Genomic DNA, 15,503 nt, shown 5'->3' with positions numbered 1-15,503 from the left:
TCCAGACAGCAGAGGGCGATTATCGGCTGATCGGGAGGCCTGTTATTGGGCTAATTTAATTTTTCCTTGAGAGAGCTGGACTGCTGAAGGCTGACTGGGCTCACAACCTTTCCGCTCCACTCCTCCCTGCCTGCATCATTCTGTCCCATCTTAATTTTCTTCTACAGCATAAACAACTCATAAAGTAACAATACATGTAGCCTAATTAATCGTTATCAAGGATTTTAGATCCTACATGTTGAAGGTGGAGCAAGGAGGGGCTCCATAGTGTAATGGAGGTGCAGCCAAAGTCTGCTGTACATCAGACATTTGGTCACATTGTAGAGTGGAAGGATAAATGTTTAAATGGTCAGTATTTTAGAGACCTGAGGTTAACTCTGGTTATAAAAGCAGTAATAAGCTGTCAATTACACATTTTATTTACAGGATTTTTTACACAAATACTGGAAAGGAGAGAGAAAAGCCCTATACTGTACAACACAATATATAGGTTGAAATCACTAATAAACAATAATAATAATAATAATACAAACAACTACATTTCAGCCTCTGTATAAATACAGTATTATTATTTTACAAAGATCTTAGAACCTTTCATATGATCATGCCCCAAGTAAGAGGACATCTTGGCTCAATACAGTGACCACAACAGGTGACAATGGAGAACTACATTTAGCAAGCTGTGAGAGTTGCAGAGGAAAGACGTTGACAATTGAGGAGCTGACTTCTGCTGAGCTCAATCAGACACACTGGCAGAGAGCTGGAATATGGACATTAAAAACAAGCGGCAAGCTCTTTTGTTCCGAATATTTGTTGGGTCCAGCAGTGCATCTGTTCCCCCTGAGGGGGCAGACAGCAGACTCAGGAGGCCTGAGCCTCAGGGCGGTCCATTAGGGATTTGATCCAGCTCGTACCATTGATGAGCTTGGTGGTGGCAATGATGTATTCTGTGCCACCATCCTCCATCTGAGACAGGAAGCGCAGGGCAGCGATTTCCGCGTACGTCACCCCTCCCAGAAAGAACACCAGAGTGGTCCTGTTCTCCCCCTGCTGGCCTGTGGGTGGGGAAAGCACAGTCAAACAGGGTGGAGATCAAAGGGTGCCTCATTCTCAGATGGTGTCTCAGGGGGAGTTGGGATATGGAAAAAAATAAAAACAATTTCACACATACGTATAATACACTTGTACATGTATGAAACAGGACAAATATAAGCACCCACCAAATTATCATTACTTAGCAGAATATGTTTGTTTTGACCCAGATCCTTGGGCTCACGAGTGGCGCAGAGGTCTAAGGCACTGCATCTACATTCCCTGGTTCTAATCCAGGCTGTATCACATCCGGCCGTGATTGGGCGGCGCACAACTGTCCCAGCGTTGTCTGGGTTTGGCCGGGGTAGGCCGTCATTGTAAATAAGAATTTGTTCTTAATTGACTTGCCTAGTTAAATAAAAGCCAACATTAAACAAAAAAGTCCCCACCAACACACTATTCTCTCAAATCGCAAACAAACTCCGCCCTCCTCTTGCTACAACAGCCTTGTTTTTTGTCAGTCTTCCATTATCACCTTTCTAGAACAAAGACATGGCAGACATGTAAGATCAAGTCAACTGTCCAATACCCAAACTCAGTTCTAATAACATTGCATGGTGTGAAAGGCATCTCACCAAATTATTTATCTTCATGTCAATAAAATGTCCAAACTGACCCTGAAGTCAGTAACCCACAGTTATAATGCTTAAGATGAGAGGGATATTCCACACCCTGGTCACCAGTGCCTTTTCTCCTCCTCTGTCATAAACAAATACATGTACACAAACAATTACCCAGACAGACACACACTTAATGGTAAGGTCCAGTTTGGTTCACTGTGTACAATAAATCAACTGCTGCTCTAAGACATCTGACAGGACAGGGAAAAAGCCCGTTCTTATCTACAGCCAGCAGATCACCACACCGGTGATCATTCACCCTGCCTGTCAATAGCTCAGCTTGTTGAGCAAGAGAGCAACTGGCTGCCTTGGTCTCCTGCAGTCCTTACGTTTCTTATGGAGACCAGCAGGCAGCTGTTGTCTCTCCTCAAAGTGTGGACCAGGGAGCATCTTCAGAACCTCCTCGATGCTGCGCCAGCCGGGCCTGGCCAACACCTGGGTCAGACGGATGCTAAGAGGAGCATAGCCACTGTACACATAGGAGATGTCGTTGGGGTTCTGGATGAAGATGACACACACAAGCTGGGTATCAGTACAGACAATACTACATACAAATCCCACTCTCACAGTCAGAGGAAAAACTACACATGACTTTTGGGAACGTTGTTTTACAAATAATTTTTTTCTCTCAACTTTCTTAATGACAAAAACAACTCAACTCCATTATTGTGCAATTACTAAGCAATACTGATATTACTAACGTGTCACTAGAATAATTACAGTGTTGTTACACCGGAGTTAGTGTTAATCCCCATCCCCTCTCCCAGACTGCATTATGTCTCTCTCATGGGATTCATTCACCTGTTCATTGGCATCCTCCATCCAGAGTTTGAGTGTCTTCCTGATGGTGGGGTAGTTATTCCTGGTGCTTGTCTGGGGCTTCAGAAGACCCGTCTTCTCCAGGTTGTTGAGGGTAAGCATGTGTTCATATCCATAAGTCTGGAGAAAAACAGCACAGGTCAATCATGTTGCCACAGTAGCATTCATCACATCTTCAAAATGACCATCACTCGTTTAAAACCACTGACTTATTGTAATGTAATCAGAAAAAAAAATGCACCTGCAGAATCTCCCTCTTGTAGTAGTCCAACAACTTCTGCTTGAGGCCATTGTTGCAGACCGACTGCATACAGACCAGCCGCAGGATTTTGATTAGGGGATCCTTCTGGGCGATGCAGTCCTCTATGTATGTGTTAACCTGTGGAATGGGAAATAGGGGATGTTGATTAGCAAGACTGGAAATTAGTGCGCACGCACGCACACTGACACACACACAGCCCAAAAATATATTTATTTAGTGAAGGCAGCTTTCAGGGTCGACCCTAGCTTTTTGGGGGCCCTAGGCAAGAATTGGTTTTGGGCCCCCCCCACCTTGCTGGTAAAACATTTAAGTGAGCCCCCTCTACGCCCATGGTTTTAAAGCACATTTTGTGAAATTGTACACATTTTGCCATGGGGCAGAGAGAAAATGTTGCCGTTTTAAAGCAAGTTTCCTATAATTCTACAAAGTTTGCCATGGGGTGGAGAGAAAAATGTTGCAGTTTTTAAAACATGGCATAACTGAACATACCATAACTGACTTATGCCATGTTCATATGATATCTGAGTGAGAGTGACTAACAAAATCAGGGCCACTGGGCACATGCCCTGCATGCCTGGTCAGTAATCATTCGGCCACGAATACTACAAGGTGTAAATAGCCTCTCAAACAAACTCCGCCCTAATTCTGCTACAACAGGCTTGTTTATTGTCAGTCTTCCATTATCACCTTTCTAGAACAAAGACATGGCAGACATGTAAGATCAAGTCAACTGTCCAATACCCAAACTCAGTTCTAATGACATTGCATGGTGTGAAAGGCATCTCACCAAATTATTTATCTTCATGTCAATAAGATGTCCAAACTGACCCTGGAGTCAGTAACCCACACTGATAGTCACATTGAGACGTTAGAAGAGAAGAACTGGTGATGCACTACTACATTTCAACATTCCACCTTGTGTATTCTACTATTCTAACTCTCAATTTTTTTTTTTGTTAAATGTATCTTTTGTTTGCGTCCCCCCAGCAGCAGCTTACAATATTAGAGCTAACCACATGTCCATCAAGCACTGAAAACATTGTGTACCTACCTTGTCTGTATCGACTCCAGTCATAAACTCCTGCTCCACTGTCAGGTTATCAAAGAAGGCCTCAGACGCTGTATCAGAGAGAGAGAATATCCATTTACCTCCGTTACAGAGTATCAACAGCCGTCTTACTCTAAACTGTATGCCACACATACATGACATACTGATATACTCTACCACATTCAATTCTATCAAGATCGGATTATACTGTAGGTATATCTTGTATCAGGAAGAAAGACAGATAGAATGGAGGGGTGTTAGTTGGACATGAAAGGAGGAGTAAAGGTTGTTTTTCTCACTGGTGATGTCCTTGATGAGCTCAGCTATGGAGGTGTGATTGGCCAGTGAGCTCCGTGCTGCCTGCATGTGGGGCAGCTGGGACACAAACTGCTTTATCTCGCCCACTGTTTTGGCACTGTGCCGCTCCTGCAAAACAAATTCAATTAAATAACATTAAAACACTGGGGGAAAAGTTGACAGGTCAGTCGTAGACAGTTTAAAAATCACACATTACCATGAGTCAGATACTGGATGCTGGAGGTTTGAAACAAGGAAAATGTATGATAGATTTTTAACAAGGACTGTGTAGCGTAACATACGGATGATGTGAAATGTGAGAACCGTTTGAGATGACTACAATCACGTAGGAAATTACAACAAAAATATCTACCTCTCACCTACACAATAAACAGACATTAAGCTCAAAGCAAAGATGTTGGGATGATTTCAGATGAAACATATCGTATAGACAGACTGCTGCCATGTAGGCATAACAGTAGTAAGAAAAGGGCTTGTTGGCTGGAGAACAGCTGATGCTCTCACTGATACAATCATCAAACTAGAGAACATAAACTTGGATTAGGAACAGGTTTGGGCAGGACAGAAATGTAAGAATACATCAACACCCACCGGTGTGGGACGTCAGCCTAATTATCACATGCAAAGCATCCAGTGACAGTTATGATGCCAAAAAGGTATCTTGCTGACAGAAATGTAGGCCTGTAGGGAGATGACCTAAACACAGTAGAAAACTGCTTTTTTTGTTGCTCTTATCTGACATTCTTGTGTCATAAAAATGTTGTTTTACGGTCTTAGTCGATAATACTAACTGTTAGCTGGCTTTACTTTTTACCACTGGAAATCCACCTTCTGAAAAGTCTACCTGGCACATCGAAGGTGATTAATAAGAACACAAATTGATTTGATTAGAGAAAATCGGTAGCCAATGTAATTACATTTACATTAGAGTAGTTTTAGCAGACGCACTTATCCAAAGCGACTTAAATTAGCTTTAGAAAAGACTTGTCATTTTCAGCCTGTACCTGATGAGCTCAACAGTACTGAATGGGCTTGGGCTGGACCAGAATTTCTCCGAATTGAGTCGGGTCCGAATCATGTAACAAACAAAAAAAGACCTTGCGTATCTGTTCGACTACTAGTGCACCTTGGACTCCACTACTACGTTCTCTAAATCTCTCTTCTTCTCAGCAGCGAGCAGGCACAGGCACCAACAATGTGTATGCTGTGTGATGACATGATGAATGATTAATTGATTGAGATATACTGAAGTAAGTTACGTTAAGACAGCTAAAAAAATGACACGCTCTCACAGCTCGATAGTGGATATCTTATACCAGGCTACTATAGCCTAATAGGACTAATAATAATAATACTTAGTAGGCTATTACAATGATATTCATAATAATTGTAATACTAATAATAACAATAAGAAGACGATCAAGAAGAGGAACAACAAGGAGGGTAGGAGCAGGTGCCAAACAGGTCAGTTGAATTAATTTTGTTACCGTTTGGAACAGTGTAAACAACACTAAAAACACATTTTAAGAAATCCCAGAGTCTGTTCTAACAAAAACTAGTTTTAAAGCCTTTATTATGTATTGCAAAAATTCTAAAAACCGAAGCATTTGTGAGATGCGATTGCTTTAGTCGACATGTTGTGGAGCTCACGGAATCAGTTTTTACTCAAAGACAGGAAACAGCAGCAGGATCTGTCTAATTTCTGAAGCTATATGGATGTTTTATAAAGTCTGTCATATTTAACAGTTGTTGATCATAAAGGTGAATTTTCCTGTATCCTCGCTTTTCTTTAATGTTTTTGTGACCAACATTTTTTATCAGTTTGGTTATTTTTATTTTTCAGAGGGGGGGTTACAGGTACAAAAACAATCAAATAAATGCCTACAAAGATAACCCAAACCCATTCCCGCCACACCCGGAAACCATGCTTCCCACTCCACCTAATAACACTAATGTTATAACTTCCAATAGTAACTGTATCCACTTCTTAAAATGGGTGAGAGTGAGGTGGTTGCCATCTTAAAGGACACTATTTTGTTCACAGCAATGCTGCCTGCCAGCAGTAATCTTCTATGATTGATTGAGAGATTCAAAAATATATCATAGACGGATGCAAATGGCTGCCCTCCAAATCTCAAGGCATTATTGTGAAATATTGGAGTACAAGAATGCCATTTTGATTCCCAGTTACAGTCGGAAGTTTACATACACCTTAGCCAAATACATTTAAACTCAGTTTTTCACAATTCCTGACATTTAATCCTAGTAAAAATGTATTGTCTTAGGTCAGTTAGGATCACCACTTCATTTTCAGAATGTGAAATGTCAGAATAATAGTAGAGAGAATGATTTATATAAGCTTTTATTTCTTTCATCACATTCCCAGTGGTCAGAAGTTTACATACACTCAATTAGTATTTGGTAGCATTGCCTTTAAATTGTTTTAACTTGGGTCAAACGTTTTGGGTAGCTTTCCACAAGCTTGCTTTTTCAGTTCTGCCCACAAATTTTCTATAGGATTGAGGTCAGGGCTTTGTGATGGTCAGTCCAATACCTTGGCTTTGTTATCCATAAGCCATTTTGACACAACTTTGGAAGTTGTGTCAAATGCTCTCCATCCAACCTCCACTGAGCTCGAGCTGTTTTGCAAGGAGGAATGGTAAAAAATGTCAGTCTCTCGATGTGCAAAACTGATAGAGACATACCCCAAGCGACTTACAGCTGTAATCGCAGCAAAAGGTGGCGCTACAAAGTATTAACTTAAGGGGGCTGAATAATTTTGCACGCCCAATTTTTCAGTTTTTGATTTGTTAACAAAGTTTGAAATATCCAATAAATGTTGTTCCACTTCATGATTGTGTCCCACTTGTTGTTGATTCTTCACAAAAAAATACAGTTTTATATCTTTATGTTTGAAGCCTGAAATGTGGCAAAAGGTCGCAAAGTTCAAGGGGGTCGAATACTTTCACAAGACACTGTATAACGATGGTCATTATGGCCAAACAGTTCTATTTTTGTTTCATCAGACCAGAGAACATTTCTTCAAAAAGTACGATCTTTGTCCCAACGTGCATTTGCAAACTCTAGTCTGGCTTTTTTATGGTGGTTTTGGAGCAGTGAGTTCTTCCTTGCTGAGCAGCCTTTCAGGTTATGGTGATCTAGGACTCGTTTTACTGTGTATATAGATACTTTTGTACCGGTTTCCTCCAGCATTTTCACAAGGTCTTTTGCTTTCATTTGGAAGACCCATTTGCAACCAAGCTTTAACTTCCTGACTAATGTCTTGAGATGTTGCTTCAATATATCCACGGTCCTTTTGCTGTTGTTCTGGGATTGATTTACACTTTTCGCACCAAAGTACGTTCATCTCTAGGAGACAGAACGCGTCTCATTCCTGAGCTGTATGATGGCTGCGTGGTCCCATGGTGTTTGTACTTGCGTACTATTGTTTGTACAGATGAACGTGGTAACTTCAGGCGTTTGGAAATTGCTCCCAAGGATGAACCAGACTTGTGGAGGTCTACAATTTTTTTTCTGAGGTCTTGGCTGATTTCTTTTGATTTTCCCATGATGTCATTTTCCAAGCTGTTTAAAGGCACAGTCAACTTAGTGTAGTGTAAACTTCTGACCCACTGGAATTGTGATACAGTGAACAATAAGTGAAATAATCTGTCTGTAGGACATCTACTTTGTGCATGACACAGACTTTCCAAATCTATAGTTTGTTAACAAGAAATTTGTGGAGTGGTTGAAAAATACATTTTAATGACTGCAACCTAAGTGTATGTAAACTTCTGACTTCAACTGTACATTGTTTTATCAATTTTGCACCAAATAGAAATTGTGTGAGCAATAATAGGACCAAAGCGTAGTTTACATTGTTTAAGATATATATATATATATATATATATGAGAAGAACACCTCTTCCAGACACCCTATTTCTCTATATATTCAGCCCGGGGGCAGAAGAATCTTGTCTAAACCAATTTAGGACGGGGCAAAAAGCTAGTGGCTGGAAATACAATTTGAAGTTTGGTATGGAATCTTCCTACGTCTTTCCCTCTTGTAAATGTGTTAATTTTATCCGGGATCGTTTACCTTGCTATACACATTTTATAACCACACTATGAATTTTATCCCAATAACCAAAAGAGGGAGCGCCATGGGAAGCATTGAACTACAGAAATTCAGCCATGGCAATATATTAATTTTGACAATAGATATTCTACTGGTCGGATTTAATTGATTTGAGCGCTCTGTTAAAGTTTCTACCAATGGTTTCATTTAAAGAAGGAGATATTTCCAAATATTTCAAATGGGAAACGATTGGATTATATAAGTAGAGATGGAGTCCTCCATCGGGGTCTTGAGAGGCAGTAGAGCTGATTTGGTTAGATTTATTTTACAACTTGAGATGGAGCTGAATTGATCTATGACCTTCAATGCATTTCGATGCGATTGAGATACATTGTCTAGATATCGTAAAATATCTTCTGTGTATAATGAGATAATGAGATGAAGTGATCAGTAGATTTTAGATTTTAGAGATTGACGAATTGCCTGGGCCAGAGGTTCCATGGATAATAAGAATAGCAGTGGTGGAATTCAATCGCCTTGTCTGCTGCTTCTAGTGATTCTGAACGGAGCAGATTAGATATTGCCTGTTATAACTATGGTTGAGGGATTGGCATATAGTATTTTAATCATATTAATGAAATTGGAGCCAATTCCCATATGTTCCAAGAAAGAAACCCCTAGCCTTTCTAAGACAAGGACTCATCTCTTCACTCCGCTGCCGCTCGCCTCCGCCGCATTGTTCTCAGCATCAGTTTAAATCAACATATTTTTAAAAACCAATGGCTTTTTTTCGGGTTCATAAAATGTCTGATGTTGGACGGGGCCTGGCTTTGGGCTTCAGCTCTCCGGGCTTGGCTCAAATTGTTGTTAAGTCTAGCTTATGTGGTCTGGCATTAGGACTTATCTGAGTGGTTTTCAACAGTCGGCCTGCCCTGTCTGTGTGTGTCTGTGAGTGTGTGTTGGGATGAGGCCAACCTCAAATGCAGCGGAGATGATCTTGGCCTTCTTGCTCAGTGCAGCCCCTACGCCATTGAAGTTTTTGTCCCGTATCTCAGCATATAGCTCCTCTGCGGAGTTGAGCTGCATCTTCTTGGGCTCTGTGGGCAGGTCTTTACCCGCCTCACCCTGCTTCTTCTGGGCAGAAAACTTCTCAGGAGGCAACTTCACATAACCTGTTTGCAGACGCATGCACACAGAATAGACAAACATGCAGACAAAGGTCACAAAACCACATACACAAATCGACAGAAACCTCTCAAGATGTCTGTATTTGAATCTATATGTCATTGAATATGTCTGTATTTAGCTTATTATTGATTTTTCATGCATTAACAGAGGCCCATCCTCACCGTTGGTAATTCCATAGACTTCGTCAATGAGGCCCTCGTATGTGAGCTGTGTGGCCAAAGGGGTGAGCAGGTCTACATTGCGGTCAAGCAGCAGCAGTGAGTCAAACACAGGTAGGATCTGAGTCTGGCTGCCAGCAAACTCCCTTTTCATCCTGAGCATCATGTTAGCTACATGCTTCACAGGAAAAAGACACTAGTTTAATTTCCAACACAATGCATTTATCCAAGAGTTGACTGTTTGTTTTAAAACAAAATGTGGACATTTAAACTCCAAATGAAGCCTTTCCAATACTCACCCGTGCACACTCCCCTTTCCCAAATATCTGGGGGATGGTCCCATACAGAGCCTGGAGAGTCATAAGGCCCTTGGCAGTGTGGTACAGACTTGTCTGGTCACTTTCCAGATAACACTCCTAAAGGAGCCAGGCGGGGCACATGAATGGGTAATTACACCATACAATACAAAATATAGCTTTGTACCTGAGCCTTACTGGGCATATGCATACACTGGGACGTGTGTAGTGTCTATGTGCATGTCCCTGTCCTAACTTACCCTGAATGCCCCCTCAGACTCCATGGAGAGCAGGTCTCCATCATAGGGGATGAGGTCTAGGATGTACTCGTCTATGTTGATAAACGAGCCCAGGACCCCCTGCTCTTTCAGCCGCTGCTCACAGAGCATGCTCCGCCGTGGCACAAACAACATGTGGAAATCACGTGGGGAATGCATCTTATCCTCACTGCAGAAACACACATTGAACACAAGAGATACGCTATATGAGGGTAAGCAAACCACATTCACATCCACCCATATGCAATACTGGCTGCAGCATTACTCCAAAATCAATACAAGTGTTTAGTGCCAGTGAGATACTGACCTGATTACATTTTCAGCTATAATATCCATCAGCTCAAGCCTGGGACGGACAAAGAAGATGATATTTTTCACGTCAGCAGCAGGGAGACGCCCCCCTTTGAGGGTGAACATCTTCTCCACCTCATGTTCCTGGAGGATATAAAGAAGACACAGATCTGTCAACAACCAGTTTGGCATTTTGCTCTTGCTGTAATGTGAGCCTTCTAAAGCCTATGCAAACACAAGCATTCATTGTTGCTTTTCTGTCAGACCCCCTTATAAAAGTGTTACTGTAGGTCTACAGTACACACAGAAGTACACATTTTAGTCAGTCTTACCTTCAACAATGAATATTGTGCTATCAATCCAAAGGGTCCAGTCAGGTATTCATCCCACACAATAGCCTATGGACAGTCAACAACAATTTGACACATAAACACTATTTGAGGTCCAAAATTGACACTTGAATCCACTGCATCTAACTGCTAGCTAGCTAACGTTACTAACTATGTGGATTACTATGTACCACAACAAACCCATCATTGTTTAGATGGATGATAGCTTAGCATGCTAGCTAGTGTTGAACAGAAACATTCAGATTAAAACAAGGTAAATGAGTTTGTAATTTCTAAACTTTTAATCCAGACGTTTTACCTTGCTTCCTCCACATTTGTCCAAAAACTCACGGAGCTCCTTCCGCGCTGCTTCCCTCAAAATGTTTAAATTTACTCTTCCATATGATAAGTGCGCAGACATTTTTGCACGGACTGTGTAGGGAGTGTCAGGTGACTTCTAGTGGTAAAGTGTGTGTGTGCACCATGTGACCGACAAGAGGTCGTCTCTGAGCTGTAATAAATATTCTGTCCAATAGATGGCCTTATATATACACAATGAATCCTCAGTTATACCGCAACTGTAAAATCAGATGCGGTGAAAGGCATTTAGTGACGGGCAAACCATTTAACATGCACAAATCAATTTAAGACCAAAAATCGAGGATAAAGTGTGGCAATAGTATAACGATGTGCCTCTAGCGACAAAATGTTGTTGATGACCATGGCCAGTTGATTTTGCATATAAAACACAGACATGCAACTAATGTGGCCTTTTGATGGAGGGAAAACAAAAACTTCATATGTTACCCCGATCTGCAGGCTGATTGAGCATCCATGAAAATAAGGTTGACGTCTAGGCTATTAGACCGTTTAACTGAAAGTGTTTACTTTCATTGGGCCAGTGTAGCCAATCAATTAAATAGTAAGTTGAAATTTAGAAACACGAAACGAAGACTAATTTAAAGTATAACCAGGTAAGAGTCCACTACTTGAGCATCAATGATAGCCTACATGGATGCAGGGGTCTCCTTCCCAGGGTACCAAGGGCTTACCACTGAGGAGAGGAGCCCACGCAGGGCGTATAGTGTGGAGATTGGTCCTGGCGACTGTGTTATAGGAATTGAGAAGCACCCCTTGACAAAAAAAAATGGCTTGTGACAGGCGTTGCATGCGCAATGAACGGTTTGCGGTTGATTCCAGTACAGTATAAAATTAGTCCGCATCATTCCCTGACATCTTCCTTCAATAGAGGGCTGAAATCTCAGGTAGGCTTGCTACGGTTTTCTAAAGGTCTGCATCTATTGTAAGCAATAGGCTACATTTCACGTATTGCAGTTCAGGGTGCATCAATTAAATATTTTTTTTGTAAAATGCAGTTACATTAATAAAATAACATTATGTATACATATGAGGACTGGCTGGTTCTAAATCACAGATTCTCCATCACTTATGATTAAAAATGTATAGAGCGCTGGGCTTCAGTTTATTTGAATAATCTCATTGAAAATGTATTTGAAAGAGAAAAGTATCGAATTGTATCACATAGACCTATGGTATGCAATATGATGCTATCTGTATAAAAATGACCCGATGGAGCAGAGTTTTATCTAGATTTTTGAAAACGTTCCCGAAGACGAGGTTGAGTGAATAGATTGCGTTTTATTTCGTAGCTGTAACAAATGCTTTTACTGAGGGAAATTACTTGACCACCAATAGAATGCTATTCCATAGAGCCTACTAAACAATAAGCTTTACTGACGTCATTTTATGCTTAGCATATGTCACTTCAATAAAACTGATATTACAGTCTGTCTGTTGTAAAATACATAGGCTAATGATTACTTGCCGTATTTACATTTCTTATCCACTTCATTCATGAATAATGTGGTCCATGAATAACCACTGATGGTGGTAAAGCTTCCTGTAGCCTCCATTCCTCCATCAATGTCTACACACCCCTGTGCAGTAAGTGCCTCTTTACAATGAGACTGGTGGCAGACTACAATTCATTCTCTCAGGTCTGGATGCTTCCTTGTTGCAGTTGGGTTGTGGGAGAAGAGCCCTGGTATGTTATTTGGGAGATACTGTGGTTGCAGTAAGCTTCCTCACATCTCATCCCTGGGCGTTGCTGCAGGATTTGAGAGAATCACATCAGTACTTGATGTGCCACCGCTCCAGAACTGACTAAAATCATGGAGATTGATTTTAAGGCTCATGCTTTCCTGATGGTTGCACCATTGTTAGTCAGCTGATGTTTGGTATGTGATGTTTTAACCTCCTCCCCAGAGCATATTTAGAACGGGGTTGGGTGGCCAGAGTTATCTGAACCACAACTGTATTGAGGTTAAAATCAATCTAGGGGAAACACTGACTATACTGAGAAACCTTGAAATGATGATAGTACTCCCAATACCACCATCCCCAACTCTTGCCAAAGTCTTGAAGCACGGGAATTAAATGGAGGAGGGGAGATAAGACTGAATGGACTGCTTGTGATATCTGCAATTGCCTCCTCATATATGAGCAACCACCCATAGCAATTGGTTGACACCCTTGTGATCTGCCCCCCCCTCCCCCCTGCTTCTCTCACTACCACACTCTATGTGCATAAGCTGCTGCAGAGAAAGAGAATGGAATGTGGAGAGAGGAGTAAAAATGTATGTGAAGAAAGAGGGGGATTAAGGAGGGGTGATTAGCTTCACACCATATGTGTATATATATATATATATATACACACACACACACACACACACATACACAGTGACAAGAAAAAGTATGTGAACCCTTTGGAATTACCTGGATTTCTGCATGAATTGGTCATCAAATTTCATCTGATCTTCATCTAAGTCACAGCAATAGACAAACCTAGTGTGCTTAAACTAATAACACACAAATTATTATTTTCTTCTCTATATTGAATACATCATTTAAACATTCAGTGTAGGTTGGAAAAAGTATGTGAACCCCTAGGCTAATAACTTCTCCAAAAGCTAATTGGAGTCAGGAGTCAACTAACCTGGAGTCCAATCAATGAGACGAGATTTGAGATGTTGGTTAGAGCTGCCTTGCCCTATAAAAAACACTCACAACATTTGAGTTTGCTATTCACTAGAAGCATTGCCTGATGTGAACCGTGCCTCGAACCAAAGAGATCTCAGAAGACCTAAGATTAGGAATTGTTGACTTGCATAAAGCTGGAAAGGGTTACAAAATTCTTTAAAAGCCTTGATGTTAATCAGTCCATGGTAAGACAAATTGTCTATAAATGGAAGAAGTTCAGCAGTGTTGCTACTCTCCCTAGGAGTGGCCGTCCTGCAAAGATGACTGCAAGAGCACAGCGCAGAATGTTCAATGAGGTTAAGCAGCTAAAGACTAACAAATATCTCTGGAACATGCTAACATCTCTGTTGACTAGTCTACGATACGTAAAACACTAAACAAGAATGGTGGTCATGGGAGGACATCACGGAAGAAGCCACCACTGTCCAAAAAAAACATTGCTGCTTGTCTGAAGCTTGCAAAAAGGCTCATTGATGTTCCACAGCGCTACTGGTAAAATATTCTGTGGACAGGTGAAACTACAGTTGAGTTGTTTGGAAGGAACACACAACACTATGTGTGGCGAAAAAAAGGCACAGCACACCAACATCAAAACCTCATCCCAACTGTCAAGTATGGTGGAAGGAGCATCATGGTTTGGGGCTGCTTTGCTGCCTCAGGGCCTGGCCAGATTGCTATCATCGACGGAAAAATGAATTCCCAAGACAAGACATTTTGCAGGAGAATGTTAGGCTATCTGTCCGCAAATTGAAGATCAACAGAAGTTGGGTGATGTAACAGGACAATGACCCAAAACACAGAAGTAAATCAACAGAATGGCTTCAACAGAAGAAAATATGCCTTTGGAGTAGCCCAGTCAGAGTCCTGAACTCAACCCGATTGAGATGCTGTGGCATGACCGCAAGAGAGCACTTCACACCAGACATCCCAAGAATATTGCTGAACTCATACAGTTTTGTAAAGAGGAATGGTCCAAAATTCCTCCTTACCGTTGTGCAGGTCTGATCCACAACTACAGAAAACATTTGGTTGAGGTTATTGCTGCCAAAGGAGGGTCAACCAGTTATTAAATCCAAGGGTTCACATACTTTTCCCACCCTGCACTGTGAATGTTTACACGGTGTGTTCAATAAAGACATGACAACATATAATTGCTTGTCTGTTAGTTTAAGCAGACTGTGTTTGTCTATTGTTGTGACCAAGATGAAGATCAGATCAAATTTTATGACCAATTTATGCAGAAATCCAGGTATTTCCAAAAGGTTCACATACTTTGTCTTGCCACTGTATATATACAGTTGAAGTCGGAAGTTTACATACACCTTAGCCAAATACATTTAAACTCAGTTTCACAATTCCTGACATTTAATCATAGAAAGAAATTCCCTGTCTTAGGTCAGTTAGGATCACCACTTCATTTTAATAATGTGAAATGTCACAATAATAGTAGAAAGATGGAACGGTTTTCTAGGTGTGAAGGAGAGTCGGACCAAAATGCGGCGTGTCTATTGCGATCCATGTTTAATGAACACACTAAACACAAACACTACCAAAACAATAAACGTAACGAAAACCGAAACAGCCTATTCTTGTGTAAACTAACACAGAACAAGGACATCGTGATACTAAGGACAATCACCCACGACAAACTCAAAGAATATGGCTG

At 41.1% G+C, this 15,503-nt stretch overlaps 2 protein-coding genes across 2 annotated transcripts in view; one reads left to right on the top strand and one right to left on the bottom strand.

Annotated features, from left to right (window-relative positions):
• Positions 1-396: 396 nt before the first annotated feature.
• On the bottom strand, positions 397-11,842 carry LOC110525686 (vacuolar protein sorting-associated protein 33A). Its single transcript, XM_021606032.3, has 13 exons — positions 11,097-11,842; positions 10,781-10,846; positions 10,465-10,592; positions 10,140-10,326; positions 9,883-9,999; positions 9,587-9,761; positions 9,213-9,409; positions 4,141-4,267; positions 3,845-3,912; positions 2,773-2,910; positions 2,514-2,651; positions 2,042-2,210; positions 397-1,055 (listed from the first exon to the last, which is right to left on the bottom strand). Exons 1-13 carry the CDS (start codon positions 11,196-11,198, stop codon positions 862-864), a joined length of 1,806 nt encoding a protein of 601 aa, XP_021461707.1. The 5' UTR covers positions 11,199-11,842; the 3' UTR covers positions 397-861.
• A 95-nt stretch (positions 11,843-11,937) lies between these two features.
• The window catches only part of LOC110525685 (rabphilin-3A), a 48,693-nt gene continuing 45,127 nt past the window's right edge, over positions 11,938-15,503 (top strand). The window contains exon 1 of the mRNA XM_021606028.3: positions 11,938-12,042. The gene's annotated coding sequence lies outside the window, so the exon portion shown is untranslated. The remainder of the gene's footprint in view (positions 12,043-15,503) is intronic.

This window comes from Oncorhynchus mykiss, chromosome 6 (assembly GCF_057628025.1).
Source record: "Oncorhynchus mykiss isolate SJ-2025 chromosome 6, ASM5762802v1, whole genome shotgun sequence".
NCBI lineage: Eukaryota > Metazoa > Chordata > Actinopteri > Salmoniformes > Salmonidae > Oncorhynchus > Oncorhynchus mykiss.
This window is presented reverse-complemented; position numbering and strand designations above follow the sequence as displayed.

Excerpts from the sequence above, each read along its gene's own strand:
- LOC110525686 (XM_021606032.3), bottom strand. The coding sequence starts at position 11,198 with ATGTCTGCGCACTTATCATATGGAAGAGTAAATTTAAACATTTTGAGG. Across the intron at positions 10,847-11,096 it reads ACAAATGTGGAGGAAGCAAG|GCTATTGTGTGGGATGAATA; the intron begins GTAAAACGTCTG and ends GACTGTCCATAG. Across the intron at positions 10,000-10,139 it reads AGTCTGAGGGGGCATTCAGG|GAGTGTTATCTGGAAAGTGA; the intron begins GTAAGTTAGGAC and ends TGGCTCCTTTAG.